At 38.3% G+C, this 22,294-nt stretch overlaps 2 protein-coding genes across 6 annotated transcripts in view; one reads left to right on the forward strand and one right to left on the reverse strand.

The window, feature by feature from the left end:
• The window catches only part of Nudt6 (nudix hydrolase 6), a 15,718-nt gene extending 15,198 nt beyond the window's left edge, over positions 1 to 520 (reverse strand). Inside the window, exons 1-2 of one of the 3 annotated variants that reach the window (XM_031376656.1) lie at positions 384 to 419; positions 40 to 233 (exon numbers count right to left, since the gene is read on the reverse strand). In XM_031376656.1, the coding sequence (XP_031232516.1) occupies positions 40 to 166 (127 nt within the window). In that variant the 5' untranslated portion in view covers positions 167 to 233; positions 384 to 419. Of the gene's footprint in view, positions 1 to 39; positions 234 to 383 lie in introns of those variants that run through there. The other 2 variants (XM_031376659.1, XM_031376657.1) reach the window with 2 other exon arrangements.
• Positions 132 to 22,294, forward strand: part of Spata5 (spermatogenesis associated 5) — a 173,177-nt gene continuing 151,014 nt past the window's right edge. Inside the window, exons 1-9 of one of the 3 annotated variants that reach the window (XM_031376652.1) lie at positions 132 to 730; positions 4,668 to 4,789; positions 6,238 to 6,395; positions 10,566 to 10,624; positions 11,984 to 12,628; positions 13,502 to 13,631; positions 14,009 to 14,065; positions 16,827 to 16,950; positions 19,306 to 19,561. In XM_031376652.1, coding sequence (XP_031232512.1) covers positions 571 to 730; positions 4,668 to 4,789; positions 6,238 to 6,395; positions 10,566 to 10,624; positions 11,984 to 12,628; positions 13,502 to 13,631; positions 14,009 to 14,065; positions 16,827 to 16,950; positions 19,306 to 19,561 — 1,711 coding nt within the window. In that variant the 5' untranslated portion in view covers positions 132 to 570. Of the gene's footprint in view, positions 731 to 4,664; positions 4,790 to 6,237; positions 6,396 to 10,565; positions 10,625 to 11,983; positions 12,629 to 13,501; positions 13,632 to 14,008; positions 14,066 to 16,826; positions 16,951 to 19,305; positions 19,562 to 22,294 lie in introns of all 3 variants that reach the window. The other 2 variants (XM_031376651.1, XM_031376653.1) reach the window with 2 other exon arrangements.

The raw sequence follows: 22,294 nt of genomic DNA on the forward strand, positions 1-22,294 counted from the left end.
CCCGCCCCTTCCCGCCCCGCTCTCGTGACCCCGTGCAACCTCCCCTCTTTCCGGCGACCGCCCCGCCCCATCTCGCCGCGAACAATTTCAGGCGTCTTCCGGAGCTCGCTCCGCCCCTTTTCGCTGGGAGGGGGTCCGACCGTAAACTCCCGAAGAGCGTCGCCATCCGCTAAGCTTGAGTTGGACTTTCCATTTGGTAGAGAGCTTAGTGGAGCGGACTGGCCTCGACGGGTCTGGGACAGAGAGGAGAAACTTCGGGATTATTTCTGTTGTTGTTACTTTAAGTCCACCCACATTTGCTCCGGGAGGAGGCAAAGCAGCGGAACAACCGAAGTTCACTTTTTCAAGGGTTCATAACGTAAACGGCGGTTCCTACGCCTAACCTGTCTTCCTTTACGAAACGGTGTCTTGCGAGACCCTCGCTAACCCGGCTCGGCCTCGTGGGTGGCGCTCTCCGCGGAGCATTACGGCGTGCGCGCCGCGCCGCTGACCTCTGACCCGGAAGTTTTATCCCCGTGCCGCGCACGTTGAGCCGGCTCTGGGCAGCTTTTTCTCCGACAGCCTGCGGTCATGTCTTCCAAGAAGAGCCGAAAGCGGCAGAAGGAGGGCGCGGAGGGCACCCCGTCCTCGCTCTCTGCTGCTGCGTCTCGCTCGGGGACCTCGACTCCTTTCAGCCAGCCGGACCTGGCGGCGCCGGGGATGCTGGTGGTGACCAACTTCCTTGAGAAAGGTGAAAGCGCGGGCGGGCGGGCAGCGGCGGGGCCGAGGCAGGCACTGGGCGCCCGAGGGGAGCGCGGCGTGCGGAGGTGGGCGTGACGCGGGAGCCGGCGGACCGCTCGCTCGCCCGGCTGCCCGGCCTGAGCCGCCCGGCCCTCTTTGCACAGTGTTCAGAATTGTCCTTTTACTATTTGTTCTTTATTACGGACTTTGGGAGTACCGAGCCCGGGGCCTGGCGTCCGCTAACTCGGTCCGCTTGACTAGCAGCTGAGCTCGGACCACCCTGGACATGGCCTTGGCTCCCTGGAGATGGCCGGTCTAGTCAGCACTGCAGACGTGGTTCTTACCTAGTAGACGTAGCCTGCGTTAAAAAGCTGGTTTTTGATGATGAGTCCGTACTGCCTAACAGCGCGTTGTGGCTTTGGGGGCAACGGTGTTGAGTTATTGCTGTCGGCTAATTGCACACTCGTGTTCCTAGTAAGCTATCCCGTCGCGCGCGTGGCTCGTGTAATTTTCACAGGAACTGTGATAAATGAGCACGTCATGATAGATACCCGTTTCACAGATTAGAAAAGCTCACGGAGTTGCATCTGAGCGTAGAAAAAAAAGCTCACGGAGTTGCATCTGAGCGACATACAACAGGTCCGAGTTGGCAGAGTCCCATATTTGAGTACAGATTTATTTGATTCCACAGCTAAATTGTCTTAGTTGAGTTTTGTCGGCTTGGTGAATGGACAGACTTCACGTCGGAAAGTCAGTTGCTTGGTAAACCTTTTAGCATGTGTGATGTGTAGTGGTTCTGAAAAATGGAGCAGACTAAGGAGGGACGTGGTTTTTATGTCCAGAAAGACTTCCAAGACTGACTTAGCACTGGCATAGTGTTTTTATTCTACCTTTGCAATCAGGATACAGCTTGCTCTGCTGTGCATATTCAACATCTTTACAAGTAGTGCCTTCCCACTGTCATTTACACATGTCAATTCTCTAATGTCTTAAAGCACTGGAAAATTTCCATAATGCCTTCCTGTCACCTTCTATACCTTTTTAATTGTCTACTCATTAAATGGAGTGTTCTCTGCCTGTTTGTCAGTCACACACCACATCTTCCATGCCGTCGTGTCTTGGGCACTGCTTTGTAATGGTCACAGATAGTCTCGCTGTTGTCAAATCCAGGGGATGGTTTTCATTACTTGCCTTTTGACTCTGTAGCTTTTGGCATTATTAATCTTTTCTTTCTCAAAACATCTTGCTGCTTATTTTATTTACCATTACACTTTCCTAGTTTTTCTCCATGTGCATTGGCAGTTATTTTCTCTGTTAGGTTTACCCTTTTCCATCTGATTCTGAAATATTGAAGTTTCTCAAGTCTAAGTCTGATATCCTCTTTCTTCTCTAAAATTCTTTAAGGCAAGAATATCCAAAGCTATTTGGATTCTCTTCGATTTTGATTTTATTTTTGTACAGCATACTATTTCTGAGTCTTGATTACGTTGTGCTTTACATTAATATTTCTCAAACATTTTATGTAGCAAAGTTAGAAATGTTCAGTAGGTCACAGATTGACAGTTTCATAAGATAGTGTAATTAGAATAGTTTAAAAAACAATAATAAAATGTATTGGTTCACAGACACAAACTTTTATCTGCTTGCAGTAAAAGTTTCTAAGTGATTTTTTTTGTACTTAACCTTACTATGAACTAGTAACAAGTAGTTTGTAGACTTTTATTTTGAATGACACTGTCCACTACCTCTTCCCTTTAATTTCTTAGTCACTTAAGAATCAACTGTCTTGAAAAAACAAAAAAAGAAAAAGAATCAACTTCCTAAGTCGTCTTCTTACAGTAATACAAGCTTCTGGTCCTTACAAAATTCAGAAACCTAGGAGTCAGGCATAAGACTGGCCATTCTCACATCTGTGTTTGCTCCATTGATGGTCTTGCGTATCATCCAGATAATCTGTATTCCTTTTCACAGCATCCCTGCTGCTGCTCAGCAACTCAAACAACATCATCTCTCACCTGAACTACTACAATGGCCTCTCTGTTTTCACTTCTGTTCTCTTACTCTTTTTCTATTTTACTTCCATTGCTGTCAGGGTTATGACCGATATCTTGATGCAGTACACTGTCACAGATGGTTTTGGCCTTCCTTAAGCAAGCCTCTTACTTAGTCTTTGAAAGATGCATCATGCTCCTGTCTATCCTTATCATTTCTGTATGTGTTTTTTTCTGTTGAGAAATACAAATTTTCTTCCTGTTTAGTTATTTCTTCATCTTCCTCTGTACCTGAATGTTAGCAGCACTTTTTTGAATAGCAGTTTCTAATTCTTCCAAATTAGGTCAGATCACACATAAGAGGCTTTGTTAGGTCTCTCAGTATTCTGTTATCGTATAATTGTGTTTTGTAACTATACAGTTATTCTGTACTCATTTAATTATTCATCCTTCCAGATTATAAAAGTCCATGAGGTGATAGAGCAAGGGTGGATGGTTGTTTGAAATTGATTTTATGGGCTAGTGAAATAATTTAGTAGGTAAAGATTTTAAGGACTAGAATTCAGATATCACCCATGTAAAAAGCTAGTTGTGGGAGCTGGGGTACTATTGTTCAGTGGGTAAAAGGACCTGTGTTTAAATTCCCAGCACCCATGAGAAAAACAGAGTATTTCTTGTAACCAAATAATTGGGGGCTAGAGAGCTCACTGACCCAATTAACCCAAAGCTGTCAAACTTCTTTCTGATTAACACACTAAATAGAGCTGTCTGTGGTGGTGCATACCTGTTATGCATGGGGAGACAGTCCTAACTTTCTTTCCATTGCTGCAATAAAATACCTGAAAAAGCAGCCTAAGGGAGAATGGATTCATTATGGCTCATAATTCCAGGTTATAGTTCATCATCAAAGGAAGTTACAGTGTCAGGAGCTTGGGAGAACTAGTCATCACATTGACAGTCAGAGCAGAGAACAGTAAATTCATGTATGCATTCATTGCTTCCTTTTGAATGTAATGTGACCTGCTCTAGACTGCTACCATGAGTGATGATGAGTGACATCATGCATGGAACCTGCATGGTATAGGGAAAAAGTGGACTTTTTAAAGCGACCTCTTACTGCCACATACATGCATGCAGACACTAAATGTAGAGTCTTGGAGAAATAAGCACTGGTAGAATTCTGTGGAGAGCTTGAGTTGCTTTGGATCCTGTAAGCAGAGAACTGTATAATACATTGGGAAACAAGGACTTGGATAGAAATTTGTACATGATCTTCATTAACAGGGAGATGTCAAGGTTTTAGGGAAGGTTTTGAGGTAGAAGTAAGCCTCTAGAGCCAGATGGATATGTCAGTTCTTAGTGGGAGTCTTTAAACCTAGTAACTAACGCAGACTCTTTCTGCAGAAAGCATGGAGACCTTAGGAAGTATAGTTAGTTTTGTTGCTCTTTGTTTTTGATAGTGCTGAGGGTAGAACACAAGGCCGGAAGTAGGATACCTCTGAGTCACAAGTAAGTTTTGGTTTTTGGTTGTTTGTTTTGTGTGTGGGTTTTTTGTTTAGTTTTGTTTGTTTTTTGAGATAATGTTTCTCTGTGTAGCTTTGGCTGTTCTGGATCTCACTCTGTTGACCAGACTGGCCTTGAACTCAAAGATCTGCCTGTCTCTGCCTCCCAAGAGTTGGGAGGCGTAGACACCACCGCCCAGCTACAAATATGTTGTTAGTGAACCAAGAGATTTTTTTTTCTTTAAACTTTGTAGGTTATAGTCATACATTGCCAGTAAACATTCAGAGAGGTTTGGCTTCACCTTAGTTTGTTTAAAAAAAAAGTTTCTTCTGCATGTGATAAGTTTATTGATGCAGTTATATGAACATAGGATTTTCATTTACTCTTTTAACAATGCCTTAATTTCAGTTATAAAATAGTATAAAATAAATTCTTTCTTTTTTTTTATAGTAGATGGCAAAGTTCCTAAGACATTCCAGAATTCCCTTGTTCATCTTGGACTTAACACTATGAAGTCTGCAAACATATGTATAGGTCGACCAGTGCTCCTTACCAGTTTGGATGGAAAGCAGGAGGTAACAGTCCTTATCCTTTTACTTTGCAAACATTTGAAATCATACTGATCTTAACCTTTAATACAAGTAGGAGTCGGTGAGCAGAAGTTTTTAATTGTATTTGTGGATCAGAAGTTGGTTCTTTCTTTTTGTGATGTCTGTTTCAAGGGTCAGACTCAGGTTATCAGAATTGTTGGAAGTGTCTTCAGCTGTTGAACCATCTTGCTGACTCAAAAACAACCCCAGCAAAAAATCATCTATTATTAAAGACAGTCATATGGGCGCTAGAGCAGTGGCTCAGCAGTTAAGAATATGTATCTGAGCTCAGCACCAATGTCAGGCAGCTCACAATTGCCTGTAACTCTAGCACATACCCTCTCACCATACATATGCATGTATACATAGTTAAGATAACACAGCTATCATGTACATAATAATCACACAAATACCAGAGAAAGGGCCTTTTTTCTTCAAGGAGGCAGTGATGCATATCCCCTTCAGTTCTGTTTCTCTAGTCTGTTTAAATATATTTCTCTGCAGAAATGGGATTTTGAAGTAAGAAGAACACCTGCCCTTCATACAAATATTTATTCTCCTGGGTTTGGCTATACTTCTTTCTCTTGATGTCATGTAGAATTTGTAGACTTCCAAGACTAGAATTTTTCCCAGATTTTTAGCAGCTTGGCTCTTAGTCCTGTTGCCAGCTCCTGCCTCTGCCCTAACTTTTTTTTTTTTAACTTCTTGTTTCATTTGTGAGAGATGTTTGTATACATGTCTTCATATACCTCTATATACATCCAATGTTTCTTAGGCCCCACTTTCCCTGCTCTTTGAGCTGGGGCCAGTTATTTGGCCTAGAACTCATAGATAAGTCTGTGGTGTTTGTCTTGTATGCCCCAGAAACACACTGTCTGCCTCCTCACCACTGAGATTACAAGTGTGAGCCAGGAGCCACATGGTTGGCCTTTTTTATTGGTTCGGAGGCCACACTCAGAGCCTCATACTTGCATTGCAAATGCTTTACAGACAAAGCCATCTCCAGTTCCAAGATCTAGGCATTAAAGAGAGTCTTAACACTGTTTGCAGTGCATCAAGGATATGAAGTACCAGGTTACCTGTATTATAAGTTACCTTGCTTTTAATATTTTCTCCTTTGCTTCTTACCTTACCATCTATTAATGTCTTTATCTGCTTTTAAAAATCTGCCTTCCCTTATCTCACTATGAGCTCTTTTGTGATCTTTACCGAAGATGTAATATAATTGGTAAACTTACATAGGATTTAATTTTATGCCTTTTTTTTTTTGTTGTTGTTGTTTTTTGAACTGCAATTTATCCCATAACAGTTTGCATCAGATACCATTTGGAAATAATGTTTTATGTATTAGATGTGCTTAACATGTAATAATATAAATTAATGGCATTATATATACTGGCTTTCTAATATTGCTGTTTTCTTTCTCTGGGTAGGTTTATACAGCCTGGCCAGTTGCAGGATTTCCTGGAGGCAAGGTTGGCCTGAGTGAAATGGCACAAAAGAATGTGGGTGTGAGAGCTGGTGAGACCATCCGGGTCCAGCCTCTTTTGGGGGCTGTGCTTCAGGCTCAGGAAATGGATCTGGCACTGAGGTTTGTCCCTTTTCTTTGGTGCTGTCTAGCTCAAAGCTGTCCAGTAGAAGTGTATTGAGATGGAGCTGGAGAGATGGCTTCTTAGTTTAGAGTCCTTGTTCTTGCAGAGACTCGGGTCTAGTTCCCAGCACCCAGGTGATGGATCACAGTCATCCATAACCCTAGTTCCAAAGTTGAATCCAATGTCCAATGCCCTCTACCATCAGCCATAAATGTGGTACATAGACATGGCATGCTAGCAAAGCACTCATACACATAAAATAAAATAAATAGGTCTCTTTTTTTTTTTTGTTTGAGACAGGGTTTCTCTGAGTAGCCCTGGCTGTCCTGGAACACACTCTGTAGACCAGGCTGGCCTCGAACTCAGAAATCTGCCTGCCTCTGCCTACCAAGTGCTGGGATTAAAGGTGTGCGCCACCACCGCCCGGCTGATAGATCTTTTTTTTTTTTTTTAAAGGAATATAATGAGAGGTACAAATGTGATCAATTTTGGTTTTTTGTTTGTTTGTTTTTGGTGGTTTTTTTTTGTTTTGTTTTTTTTGTTTTGTTTTTTTGAGACAGGTTTTTCTGTATAGCCTTGGCTATCCTGGAACTTGCTTTATAGACCAGGCTAGCCTTGAAACTCACAAGATCTGCCTACGTCTGTCTCCTGAGTGCTGGGATTAAAGGTATGGACCACTACTGCCCAGTAATTTTGCTTTTTCTAAACAGATGAAACAAGTTTTATTTAGCCCACTATATGTAAAATATTATTTTAATACATAATTTTTAAAAGCTACTGGGAAGGCATTTTACTACCCACTACCCCCTTTTTTTCTAGATCATTTGTTTTAGACAAGGTCTTACTATGTAGCCCATTCTGTCCTTTGATAATCCATCTGATACTGCCTGTAGATACTGGAAAATTTCTACTTTGTATTTGGGATGGAAACCAGGACTTTGCACATACTATTAATCCCCTTAACAGCTACATTTTGAGTACATGATAGTCACATATGCTAGTCATCTACTATGTAAAATAGTGTAAGCTGAATGGGTAGATATAATCAAAGATAAGGGACTCTGTTAAGTAGCCCTGACATTTTAAATGGAAGGTATTATAACTGATGAATATATAGCAGTGCTTCTTCTTAACTTGCAGTTATATCAGGGCACTTACAGTTATAGAGAGTAGCAGCGTATTGTGACTAGATATGAAATTTTTTTTCCTCTTTGCCACTGAAACATATTTATTCCAATATGAGCATGTCAAATATTTTATAATTAAATATATAAAAATTAATTTCTTAATAAGAAATAACCCTATGGATATATTTTACCAAGATGAAGAACTAAGTCTATATTGAGTCACAGTTTGCTGTTAAAAGCTTAATAAAATGTTGAAATAAGAATTCAAGGCTAGGGCCGGGCAGTGGTGGCGCATGCCTTTAATCCCAACACTTGGGAGACAGAGGCAGGAGGATTTCTGAGTTTGAGTCCAGCCTGGTCTACAGAGTGAGTTCCAGGACAGCCAGGGCTATACAGAGAAACCCTGTCTTGAAAAAAAAAAAGAATTTATGGCTAACAGAAAAATAGTATGGATGTCTGCACATTTCAATATTTGTATTTCACATAACCCAGAGAAATTATTTTAGAGTAGTACCTTTAGTCAAAACACTAAACAGATTATTTTCCCTTTTTGATATCAGCATTTTCTAAAATGTCTTATCAGTTTGATGGATTTTGGTTGTTGCTAATTCTTCTGGGAATTAGTACAATGTGTCTCAGCCACGTTCTTCCCTCCAACTCTTCTTAGACTGGATTCTCATTCCCTGCCCACCTAACTTTGCTATTTTTTTGTAAGCCTGTCAAGACTAATTTGTGCTGCCCACATGTTCTTGGATGACTAACCAGAGTCTACACTCTTACAGAAAACTGAATTTTCCTAGCAGCTAACAGCTGTTCTCCTTCTTAGCTCCAGGTCTAGGGATGGGATTTTGTGCCCAAATCCTTCTCTCTGCTGGGATTTGATGTGGCTTGGTTTTTGCAGGTCTTGTGCGTGCTGTCACAATGGGTTCTAGTTCATATGTGCAACTCTCCTGCTATGTTCAGAAGACACTGTTTCTTTGTATCTGCTGTCTCTGGCTCTTATGTTCTTTCTGCCCCCCTCTTTCACAGTGATCTCTGAGTCTTGGGAGGAAAGGATGTATATGTGTCCCATTTATGGCTGAACATTCTGCTATCTTACACTGAGCCATCTCTCTAGTTGTTTTTACTTATTTGTGTTTTTGAGGCAGTTTTATTTTATAAAGCCCAGGCTAATTTACTCCTGCTGTGCCACTGCAAACATCTCAAGAAATAACTGTTAATTATGATAGATTAAGTACAAACATTTAACCTGGTAAAAGCAAAGAGCTTGCTACCAGTAGTTTTAAATAGCTTCTACTGAAGGGTGAACAAAGGGTCTCACCTATCTTTTTGTACATAGTTAATAGATTTTAAGTTAGATTGATTGCTGGTGAAAGTCTGACCCAAATTTACTTTAATAAAAGTACCATTTGATAATTTAATACCAGCTTAGTGATAATTTAGGGAATGTTTATGTAAGAGTCCAAAAACATTTTCTAGTTGTCTTGAGTTAAAATTGATTTTCTTTTTTTTAATATATCCTGAGCTTATGTTTTGGCATTGTCTTCTGCCTACTTTGAAGGACAAGAAACAGTTTTCTGTTTCCTACAAATAAATAAATAAATAAATAAATAAATAGCCATTTAATAAACATTGAAAAGCATAGAGGGAAAGTAAAGAATATAATGTTGAGAATCAGTTTTATGGATCAGATGCATATACGTGGGGTAGTTTGAATAAGAATATATTTGAATGCTTGGTCCCCAGTTGTTAGGACTGTTTGGGAAGGATTAGGAGGTATGGCCTTGTTAGAGGAAGTATGTCATAGGGGTGGGCTTTGAGGCTTCAAGAACCTTACCATTCCCAATGAGGAATTTGTACAGCTATGCATCTCTAAAAAAAGACAGTGATGTTGAATACTTGGAGATACTAGCTCAGGTAAGATTCTGCTTGTGTTGCTGCAGAGAACAGGAGCATCAAACATGTTAAGGAATTTGCCTGAGCAAGCTTTTAAAATAAGAGCAGTGATTTTAGATGTTCCTATTTCCTGTACTTCCAACACACAACTTTCCTGTTGGAGACACTGATTACTAGGAAGATCCCAAACAATTCCACCAACTGGGGACCAAGCATTCAAATAGAAGAGCCCTACTTTTTTCCTTAGGCAAGTCTCTCAGAATCAATTTCCGTTGCTGTCAGTACTCTTTTTTTTTTTTTCTTCCTGTTTGTATCTCTTCAGGTGATGTACTGTGTAGGATTTGATTCTGAAGAGCTAATGTGTAAATTACATAAAGGGAATGAAAGTTGCTGAGAACAAAAACCTTTCTCTGTGCTAGCAGGTTCAGAAAGGATGGTTAATTTAGGCAAGTGTTTTTCAAATGTGTTTGATAACCACACAGAAATATCCTTCTGACTATAACTTACGTACAGTATTTGCATTTATGTGTATACCTAAATAAATGGATATCTATACATATACACATGTATATTTTACCTGTACATGAAATATATTTGTATGAGAAAATGTTTAACAAAGAAGTATTTACCATTTCTCTGCAGTATATACTAACGTTTCATATGGGATTAGTTTTTAATGGTTTCATGGTCTTCTAATGGATAATAGCCTATGTGTTAAAGCACTGATCTTAGCTTTTTTTTTTTAAGTTTTTAATTCTTTTTTTTTCATTTTATTTATTTTTATATATGTGAGTACACTGTTGCTGTCTTCAGACACACCAGAAGAGGGCATCAGATTCCTTTACAGATGGTTGTGAGCCCCCATGTGGGATTTGAACTCAGGTCTTCTAGTAGAGCAGTCAGTGGTCTTAACGGCTGAGCTATCTCTCTAGCCCCTGACCTTAGCTTTTATAGCATCAAACTGAAGATATTTTCCTACACGTAATATGTATCAGAAAAATGTAAATCAATGCAAAAATTATGTAAATCATTTGTTTTTGGATTTTAAACAAATTGTTCTATGGGTCTATAATATAGCTATGCTTGGGACTTCTTTCGTGGTTTAGTGTACCTACTGATGGTTTCTGTTTTTCTTTCTCTCTGTAGTGACAAAGATAAGGAAATTAATGAAGAAGAACTGACCGGTTGTATTCTGAGAAAACTAGGTGAGACTAGTACTTTAAATTGTTTTCCTCAGTTTTAAGCAGCAAAAAGTGCTCGTAATCATATATATTTTTTAAATGGCTAAGTGTATATTCTCAGTAGCCATTTGAAGACAAAGCTGGTGATAGAACTGAAGTTTTGTGTGTGTATATGTGTGTGTGTATACGACTGCCCCCCTCAGTGTTTGTGGATGTGCATGTACTGTGTCCCAATGATTTGAGTCCTGACACTACCTAAGGGTGGGGGAATGAAGAAAAGACAAACACAAGAGACGTACAGAAAAGCTGGGATCAGATGCATGTATGCTCACTCTGGTGAAGTGGCATGCACTACGGCCAGCAGACAGGAACCGTCAGCATGTTTATTAGGTATAGCAAAGAGGGAGGGTTTAGCTAATCTGAGTAAGATGTGTCTGTAGGTTGATAGTCTTAGGTTGTAAACATCTGAGAGGAAGAGGAAGCTATGGTTGCTAGTTTTTGTATAAACTTAGTGTAAGGAAAGCTCTGCTATCCTTGTGAGCCTGCTCCATATGGGGAACATCTTTGCTAATATACAGTGGGTTTGAGGCTTTGAAGTTCTTGTCATAGCTGTGCCCATTTCAGCAATACATACTGACTCAGGACTTAAATCACTCAGGGCTTCCTCCTCCCTATGCGAGTACATTCTTGTGTGCACACGTTTGTGCTTGAGTGTACATGGAGGCCCAGAGGCTGGCATGTGGTGCTTCAGTCTCCACCTTCTTTATTTATTAGAAAGATTCTTCAGCCGAATCTGAAGTTCATGGGGTAAGGAGAATGCACAAGCATCCTTCGGTCTCTGCTGAGATTACAGGAATGCATCAGTGTACCTGAGTTTTTATATGGGTGCTAGGTGTCTGTGCTCGGGTCCTTTTGTTTGCTCAGCAAGCACTCTACTAGTTGAGTCATCTCCACAGCCTTAGAACCGAGACATTTTTTCTTCTTTTAGTATTTTGATTGTATGTGTGATAAAGTTTGTCTGCACATATGTATGTATACCACATGAGTGCCTAAACTGAGACTTTTTATTTTTAACCTTTATGCGTGTACATTTTCCAGTGAGTAACATTGCAGTGTTGGTGTGAGTATGCCATTTAAATTTAGCTTTTTGGTAAATGTGGACTTTTGTTGCTGTGATTTATAGAATTTTGGATTTTACTGACCTACAGGATTAAAAAGAATGATCTTTTTTTATTCAGCTGATACTGTGTGATATGTTCCCTCTATTTTTTGTGACAGTTACTTTTACTAGTGTTCCAGTTTTGTTAATAGCAAATACATTGCTATTAAAAATGTTAAGTGGGAAAAATTATGCTAATGTATATTTAATCAATTGTTTTTTAGACGGCAAGATTGTTTTACCAGGCAACTTTCTATACTGTACATTCTATGGACGACTCTGCAAGTTACAAGTATTGCAAGTAAAAGGGACAGATGGCACAACATTGGGAAAGCCTGAGAGCGCCTCTGGCACTGATGCCCAGGGAATGGCCTCTGAACATTCTAGCATGGAAAGCAGTGATGTGGATATATCCTTCCACCTAAGCCAGCTAGATCTGAAAGAACCTCAGAGCCCAGCATCACAGAGTACTCCGTGTAGACCCATTCATGACAGAACTATGAATAAAGCTGGTGAAGTTTTGTTGGATGTCACACAGAGCCCTAGGGATGGAAGTGGACTTGGACTAGAGGAAATCACAGGTCTTAAGTGTAGTTTTGATTCATCCAAAGAAGGAAATATACAACCTATCAGTGATGAGAAACTACTAAAATCTGCTAGTGCAGGGGCAAAGAGCAATACTGATACTTTTTATTTTATTTCCTCAACAACAAGAATCAATCTTCGAAAAATTTGTACAAATTCAAAAGAACAAGACAGTAAGTTCAAAGTAACTTATGACATGATTGGAGGCCTAAACAGTCAGCTGAAAGCAATAAGGGAAATAATTGAACTGCCTCTCAAGCAGCCGGAACTTTTCAAGAGTTACGGTAAATCACCTTTAGTTTTCTGTATTCATCTTATGTTCAAACTCAGAAGCAGTTAGTTAGTTAGTTAGTTTTACTCTCTAATAATTTCTCACCCTTCTGTCCTTATTTCTTGAGTCAAGTGTTAAATTGCTTTGGGAGATGATAGTGAAATGACTTACTTGCAATACTTGGTCTTTTAAGTTGTATGTGAGTGGCAGGTGAGTCTCTTTTGAGAGCATATTATCTACTGTTGGTGGATTATATCTTAGAAAGTATCTTATTGTGTTAGATAACATAATGACTAAAGAAGTAAACCAAAGATTGTCATGATTTAGTTAAAACTTACTAGGAAAAGTAGTTCTATGTGTATCTGTCTTGAAGCAAGTGATTAAGGAAGTAATTCAACTCCTGGGAAACTCAGAGCTACTCCTGTACGGTTGCTGTCCAAATTCTTTGCTTATATATATTTTTTTATGTATTACTCCCCTTTTTTTCTTTCTCATAAATTTTTATGTTTGTAAAAGGAACTCCTAGATTTATATATTTGCTAGTAATATTTGTATTTCTGAAGAATATAAGTTGGAAGTAATTGTGTTCTGGTTACTAAATTTTGCTACCTGTGATGGGGCAAGACAAGGGCTCTTTTTAAAAACAAAACCCAAAAATGTACATGATTCCTTTGGTTTGATCTGTGGAGAAAAGGAAGTCATTAATGGGACTCAGAATTTGGGATAGATAGTACAGTTCTCTGGAAAGTAGGGAAAAGGTATGTTTCTTAGTTTGTAGTATAGTACAAGGTAAATTTCCATTTATAACTTACACTGGAAGTTGTATGGCAGTTTAGCAAGAACATTAATAATCATAATGCATTGTTTGTTTGTTTTTTTCTTGTAGGAATTCCAGCACCTAGAGGGTTATTACTCTATGGTCCTCCAGGTACCGGAAAGACAATGATTGCTAGGGCTGTTGCTAATGAAGTTGGAGCTTATGTTTCTGTAATTAATGGTCCTGAAATTATAAGCAAGTAGGTATATGACTTAGTAAGTAAAGTTAACATTACTAAGTTTATATATCTCAGATGTGGCTCCTTAAAACAGTTGTGCTGTATTCCAACAAGATATTTCATGCATTAAACTATTTTGGAGTATTTTAAATTTGCCCTTTTTTTCTGAGGCATGGTTTTTCCCACATGTTTAGCCATACCTCATACTTTAAATGTTTTTGTGATTATACATGTTCTTCTATATTTACTTTATATAATACATACAAAATTTGAAAATAAATTTTGAAAGTAATTTTAAGTATTTTGGAAATGCTCAGTTTCAGACTATCTTTTATAGAAAAGAGTTCTATAAACAATGAGAGTTCATGAACTTTTTCTTTTTTTTTTTCTCATTACAGATTCTATGGTGAGACTGAAGCAAGGTTACGCCAGATATTTGCTGAAGCTACTCTGCGGTATTGTTAATATTTAATGCTTTGTAATCTGTGAGACTATTTAAGTAAAATAGTAGCACTTTATGCAAAGATAAGAAGTCACATAGAAAGTGATGTTCTTAGAGACTGATGGGAGATTTAAGAGAATGTTATCTAATCTGTTTGTGTCTAATGCTTGATAAAGAATTACTAGATGACCGGACATAAAGTTTATCAGTTCCTGGGATCATTTCCTGCACTATTGGAATCATTTTCAAAGAGTCTTTGCAAAGACTGCATCTTAAAAGTGTTTTGCTCATGATTTCTTTATGTTCAGCATTCTAGTCTTATAGGAAAGTCTTGACACCTTTGCATATGTTTTGGTATAGTGTGAGAAATATGGATCTATCTTCATTCTACATGTGGATATTTACTTTTTTCAGTATCATTTCCATTCTTTTTTCTGCCATGAGTGTTTTAGACACCTTTGTTAAAAATTACATGGCTGATGCTATGTCTTCTATTCTATTCCATTAGCCTATGTGTGTTTTGTGTCAGTACTATGCTGGGTTTTTTTGTTTTGTTTTTTCAAGATTTACTTTTATGTGTATGGGTGTTTTGCCTGCAGATAAAGTCTGTGCACCACATGCATGCAGTGCCTATGGAGGCCATAAAGGGGCATCGGATTCCCCAGAACTAGAATTACAGACTGTTGTGAATCTCCATGTGGTATGGGAGTCAAACCCAGTTCATCTGAATTGCCTTCTCTCCAGTCCCTGTGCTGTTTTTCTTACTGAGGTGCTGTAGTAGTTTGAGATCAGAATCTGCTCGCTCCAGCATTCCTCTTTGTGCTTACTATGGCTTTGAATGTACTACTGTGCAAAAGGGGTCTGCCTTAATTTTATTTCTGTTGCTAAAAATACACTAGTAGAAAGCAGTTAAATGGGGTAATGTTTTGGTTTATTTCATAGCCTACAATTCTAGTTATAGTCCATTGTTGTGGGAAAGTCAAGGCAGTAGGAACTTGAAGCAGCTGGTCACATCAAATCCACAGTCAGGAGCAGAGAGAAATGAATACATGCATAGACATTGCTTGCTTGTGCCCAGCTTGCATTTTCCACTCTTAACAGTTCAGAACATGTAGGGAATGGTGTCTTCTCTATCAGTTACCTTAAAACAGAGTTCTCAGAGACAAGCCTATAGACTTAACTCCGCAAACAGTTTCTTACTGTAATTCTAAGGTAATTCTAGGTAATGTCAAGCTGCCATTTAAAGCTAACTATCATGGAGTTTTGTTTTTCTGTAAGAATTCTGACATGTGTATTTTTTCCTGTTTCTGAAGAATGTCACTGGAGTTTGATAGGAAGTACATTAAATCTATAGGTTGCTTTTAGTGACTTGTAACCATTTTTATAGTATTAACTGTCAATCCAAGCATCGGAGGTCTTTCATCTTCTTGTCTTCTTTATCTCCTTTTGTCAGAATCTTCAAGTTTTCTTGTAGAGGTTTTTTCACCAGCTTGATTAGATTTGTTCTTATTTTGGTTTTTTTTTCCGTTTAAGCAACTAAATGGATGTGAGTGGGATTATTTGTCTTAATTTCTCTCTGGGAAAGTGTGTTATTGTATAGATTTTCATGTTGATCTTGTATTGTTACTTTGCTGAAACTGTTTACCATGTCTAAGTTTCCTGGTGTAGTTTTCAGGGTGCTTATATATAGGATTTTATCATTTTTGAGTAGGGATACTTGAAACTTCTTCCTTTCTGTTTGTATCTTTTTTGCTTTTTTTTTTTTTACTTTTCCTTTCCTTTTTATTGATACTAAGGATTGATCCCCAGTACATCAATGCAAACAGCTACCACTGAGTTAGAGCCCAGCTGCCCTTTTTATTTCCCTATCTTACTGCTGTGCCTATGACTGGGTATTGAAAAGGAGTGGTAAGGGTAAGTACACTTGTGCTGATCCTGATTTTAGAGGAGGTGCTTTCAGTTTCCCCCCAGTTTATATCATGCTGACCAAAGGCTGTGTAGACTTTATTATATGCCATAAATTGGTTTACTTGGGCTCAGGGCTATGGTATCACATGCCAGAGGTACTCTTAAGTTTATAAGACATACTCTGGGTAGGTCTACATTTCTCTGTGCACTTCATTGACAGAGCAGAGCTTGAGCTTGTCAGCATTTGGCCTCAGGCTCTCCACAACTGCCTCCTAGAGCTTCGTCTCACTTTAAGTCCGTTTTACATAATAGGTTTTTTTCTCAAGATTTTACCCAGCCTTTGCCCATAGTGTCATACATAAAATGGAATTTCACTTACTGACCCATCTGCCAGAAGAATCACTGTCACTGAAAACCACAAATGTCTTTGAGGCTTATGAGGGCTCTGGCCTTGTTCTAAGTGTAGGACTGTTGCCTGTGTCTTTTCATCAGTCTTCCTTAGATAGTGGAGGTTGGGGGTGGTTTATCTGTTTTTCTTCCCTCTGCTGGTGTAGTAGCTCCTGTCTTTTCATCCATGTGTTTGAAGTATCTTGCCACTACTGTGAATCTTTGAAACTTTTTTCTTTGAAATAATCTCTATTTTACTGACTCTTCTGCTTCCCCAGGTCACAAAGAGGCATTTTATGAAGGCATATATATTAGAATATGAGGTTGATAACATTATACTAGACTTACTCTTGAGATTTTTTGATTTTAGCATTTCAGTGTTTCCATTTTTAATACTGATAAAATTGAAATTTAATGTTATTTTAATTAAAAATTTACACTAAAATGAAATGTTACATATTTAATTTGATTTGTTTTAGGCATCCATCAATTATTTTTATTGATGAGCTGGATGCACTTTGCCCTAAAAGAGAAGGAGCTCAGAGTGAAGTGGAAAAGAGGGTTGTAGCTTCACTCTTAACACTGATGGATGGCATTGGCTCAGTAAGTACAACACTGGCGTTTAGAGTATAGAATAGCAAAACTTCTCAAATGTTTCTAGGTCACTGAGTATTCTAGGATGAGGGAATATCATCAAGCATGAAGGTAGGTTAACATTCAATGTAATTTGTTTCAGCAAACTGCTTAATAATTGAGGCCCAATAGTCTGGCATGTTTTCCTATTATGTAAAATAATTTGCCATAATGTATTTGTGTGTGTATGTTACACATGCTAGTAATTTAAAACCTGAGGCACTTGTCAATTAGTGAATTTTCTTGAATTTAAGAAATTTCATGTGTCCCCCTAAGTATTCTGGTATATACTTTTAGTCTCTTAGGAGGCTGAGGAGCGAGGATCATTTCAAGGCCAACCTTGGCTATGTGAGGTTGTCTCAATAAACTTAATTTTAATATATTCGTGAGTCTTTTTCCCCCTCACCTTGAAATAGGTCTTTCTGTTTAATCCAGGTGTTCAGAAAGCTCAGTTATTCTCCCATAGCCTCCTTCATATTGTGATTGTAGATATGTGCTTCTATAGCCAGTGTTTTGTTATTAGTACAAATACCATGTGTTGATTATGAAAAGGACTGATACAGGAGTGAAGAAAAATTCTCTTAGACTTTTCACATTTGTTAATCAGAAAAATGTACTTCTTAGACTGAAAATGACCAAAGTTCTTGGATTCGCAATATGTTAGCACCAAGAGAAATTTTAGAAAGCATATAGCTCTACACCTTTATTTTTGCACATTAAAAAGCAAAAGGAGTGTTTAGTTTTATTTCCTGTTAGTGGGAAGTGGATATGTGAAAATAATGTGGAGTTTTGGTATTCACTCAGTAGATGTTTCTTTAAGCAGGCCAGATCTCTGATTCTTTTTTTTTTTTTTTTCGAAACAGGGTTTCTCTGTGTAGCCCTGGCTGTCCTGGAACTCACTCTGTAGACCAGGCTGGCCTCAAACTCAGAAATCCGCCTGCCTCTGCCTCTGCCTCCCAAGTGCTGGGATTAAAGGCGTGCGCCACCACTGCCCGGCCCAGATCTCTGATTCTTGATGACCATGATACAGAAAGCTGCATTGTAATTGGTTCTAAGGTCCTTGGTAAGAAAGGTGAGTTAGGATCAGTGTTGGAGAATCTTAGACATCAGGACAGTTGGTGGTTTTTTTCTCTGCCACTGGGAAAATCAGTCTATGAAATAGTATTTTTGTCTTTGACAGGAGTAGATATTTTAATTTGGTATTTAATCACATAACACTGATATTTTAATCTGAAAACATTTAAGGGGCCTAGATGTGTGCTTTTAAATTTATAAGTTCATAGTAGCTAATGTATTTTCTGATGGTATACTCAAAATTGATGATGTTTAAGTTTTTTTATGAAAAAAATCACAATCAAATTCTTTTAATGCTTATCTCTGAAATTACACATGCCTCTGGATAATGTCTGAAGGTGGCTGAACGTGGTGATCATAGTTATTTATAATTTTCTGTTTTTAACCCCATTTTCAGGGAGTAAAAATCTTTGTATATTCAGGGATTTTGGTTATGGTTCCATACTTTTCTGGAATTGAAAACTTCGTCACAATAAAAAACCAGGATTGGCAAGATGGCTTAACAAGTGAAGACTTGCCACCAGGCCTGACAACCTGAGTTTCATCCCCAATGTGTACATGGTGGAAAGAAAGTACCCACTTTTGCAAGCTTCTTTAAACACCAAAAAATGAGGGTTAGGCAAGTGTTTGCACATACTTCCACTCACAAACACACAGCAAATAAATGTAACTTTAAACTTTTTTTTTTTTTAAAGAAAACAGTTGATATGTGAGAAAGAATTCTTAGATAAGTTGCTAGTCAGACTTCGTTCTGTGTGTACACTACTTAGGTTGTAATCTTTACGTCTAAGTAGGGGAAAAACAACTAATAAAAAGCTTTCTCTAGTAGAAAACATTTGGACTAAACTTCGAAAACTTTGTACTAAAGTTAATAATACTTCTTTCTTTTGGTTTTTGGAGACAGGGTTTCTCTGTGTAGTCCAGGCTGACCTGGAGCTTGCTCTTATAGACCAGGTTGATGTCCTAGAACTTGCTCTGTAGTGATACCAGGCTGACCTCAAATTTAGAGGTCCACATGCTTCTGCCTCCAGTGCTTGGATTAAAGGTGTGCACTACCACTGCCTGGCTAAAGTTACTAAATGTCCAATAGAAGTTTATTACAAATAAAGTTTTGTAAATTGCTTAGTAGAAATATAAGGATTAAGTTTTAATACTCTAGACCCTTCTGTCCATTCTTTTTCACAGAATCAGTTTTCACCTTTTTGTTTTTTTAAAATCAATATGCAATTTATTTTTATTTTATTTTTATAGGAAGGAAGTGAAGGACGGGTATTAGTCCTTGGGGCCACAAATCGCCCTCAAGCGCTAGATGCTGCACTCAGAAGACCAGGGCGATTTGATAAAGAGATTGAGATTGGCATTCCTAATGCCCAAGACCGGCTTGATATTCTCCAGAAACTACTCCGAAGGGTGCCACACTTGCTCACTAAAGCTGAGCTTCTGAGGTTGGCAAATAATGCCCATGGTTATGTTGGCGCCGACTTGAAAGCCTTGTGTAATGAGGCAGGTGAGAGTGACCATCTGTGATGAGTCTGTTTGATTACTTATTATGTTGCTCCTTATTAGATATAGCTTTAATTTATTTAGTCATAAATTTATTAAAAACTTACGTAATATAGAGAACTTTGAAGAAGGAAAACCACTCTTTATTTCTACCTTTTCAAGTTCACCACTTCTAGTATAACATAATCTAAAATTTTTCCTCAACACCTGTGTCCATACACACATAACCAGATATGCAGATGTAAATATTGATGGCAATATTGTTACATAGCAAAACTCAAGAATGGGTGTGTAAGGGCTGTTAACTCATCTGTTGCCTGCTGAAGAATATCATAAGGACGTGTGTGTAGACACATGTACCATAGAGCATCTGTAAAGGTCAGAGGATGACTTCAGGTGTCTGGTCCTTCCCATTCATTTTGCTTGAGATAGAATCTCCTTTTGACCACAGAGTATACAAGGTTAGATAGTGCTTGAGTTTCTGGAGGTTCTTCTCCTTCCTCTCCTCTCTTGCTGCTGTAAGTGCTGAGATTAGAAACATGTCCTAGTGCATCCAAATGTGCCTGGGGTTTAGGGATCCAGATACGAGTCCTCATGCTTGCACACCCTTGGCTTTACTCCACTGAGCCAGTTTTGCAGCCTCTGTACATACTTCTGAAGCTCTTCTGTACAGTAATTCAAAGTATATTCAGCTATGGAAAGTATACTTAAATGAAGGTAGCTTTTATAAGCTGTTGAAATAGTTGATTCAACAAATTTCTTGTTCAAAATGTTTATTGAAAGAAGTCCATTTTCCTGAAGGATTTCATTCTCTTAAACTTCTGAGGATCAGGCATCTCTGTAATCTTAGATTACAAGATTACCCAAGTTTCTGATGGTATGTTTTCATTACCTCTCATATTCTGGGTCTCTTTGCCTCTACTGTGGCGTTATGTTGATTCCAGTTTGTCATTTGTAGAGAAATGGCATGAGGAGACTGCTCCCAGCCTGCTAGCTGTAAGGTGACTGAAAGATATCTCAGAATTCCAGCATACTGGGACAAAGAGTAAGCATACTTTCTTCAGAGAATCCTGATGTTCTGCCAAGCAAGCAGGGCTGAGGAATTGGTCTTAACCATCCTTTTCTCATGAGAAAGTAACTTTGTTTTTCATTATAAGAAGCAACACATCTAAGAGTTGGACTGTTGGCAGATTTCTCAGTCTGCAAGAAGATTTGGGTCACTTTGAACCAAGATAAGCTATTGCTAGGGAAACAACACCTGATGAGAACTAGAAACTGTGGGAAATATTTATTCTGCTTTGCCTTTAAAAGAAGCTGAAACTTTGAATAAACTGCATTAACTGGCTTGGCTGTGTACTCTGTATCCTGGTTAATGTGGCTCTACCCTTGGGACCCCAGCACACTAGACTTTGACAGTCATCTTATATTTTCATGACATGCTTTCAAAAAGGTTTGATTCTTGTGGGAATGGAAGAAATTTGTTTCTAAATGAGAAATTTCACTATTTAGAACTTTAATTTTGAGTGGCAGTAAACATGCATAAATCACTAATTTATATTTGTATAATTTATTAGCTTTGATGATTCATTCATCCCTTTAAAAATTACATTTAAATTTGGTTTTTATGTGTTTGTTAAATGGGGTCTTCTAGAGCTGGAGTTACAGATAGTTGTGAGCCACTGATGGGGTTGCTGGGAGTAGAACTCAGGTCCTTTGTAGCAGATGCTCTTAACTGCTAAGCCATTTCTTTAGTCCTTGTTTTATTCTTTTATCTGTCCCATATAAGTATGGGAAGACAAGGAAGATAAATTCAGAGGAGAAGCATTAGAATGCTTGAATATTTTACTTTTGATGGAAAAAGTAATTGTAACAATTACCTTAATTTTCAGGTTGAAGAATTGCTGGGTGGGGTAGGTGTGTAGTTTACCAAATAAATTGAATTATTCTTTAGTATATTACAGCATAAGGATAGGTGCTTTTCTGTTTTCATTCTGTGCTGCTTTTAGCTTCATAGAGAGCGAGGGGACTTGATATAGAAATAAATTCCTGTGGTCCAAGAAACATGTATCAGTAGATAACTTTGCTTCCTTTCTTTGTCTATATGTGGTAACTAAGAGTCTGGATTACTGTATTGATCTATATGGGCTTACTCATGATGCCAGGCGGGTATTCAGTCTTGAGTCATTTAATATATGCTTCCTGACTTTATACTGTACTCAGTTGTACCAAAGGAGGTTTCATGATTCTTGCTCTGTAGAAATTCTGAGTCTATTGAAGGAGAGAGATGTGTGAAGACCTGCTTGTTCAGTAATGGAATAGTCATAAAAATGGGAAAAATACAATGATTTTTCTTAAGGAAAGGAAGTGTGGTTATATAGAAAAAATGGCTTCTGTGAAGCCTAAAGAGAAAGGAGTTTCAAATGAAGGTGAGAAAGGCGAACCATCTCTTCAACACTCTGACCAACCTTGTGAGAGAAGCAGCATGTGGTTTTGCCTCTAAAAGTCAAGTCATAAAACACATGTTTTTCAAGATACTATGACTTTACAGTTTAATTATAGAATCTGTCTGTCTGTCTGTCTATCTACCTATCTATCTATCTATGGTTTGTTTTTTTTTAAAGCAAGTATTTTCTGCTCTGACTAGCCTAACCTGTGTTATTCTATTCTAGGTTAGTACTTACTCAACTGTGATACCATAGCTTTTAGAATGATTGATGGTAGAACTACAGTGTCCAAT

The sequence above is a fragment of the Mastomys coucha genome, unplaced genomic scaffold, assembly GCF_008632895.1.
Source record: "Mastomys coucha isolate ucsf_1 unplaced genomic scaffold, UCSF_Mcou_1 pScaffold17, whole genome shotgun sequence".
Classification (NCBI taxonomy): domain Eukaryota; kingdom Metazoa; phylum Chordata; class Mammalia; order Rodentia; family Muridae; genus Mastomys; species Mastomys coucha.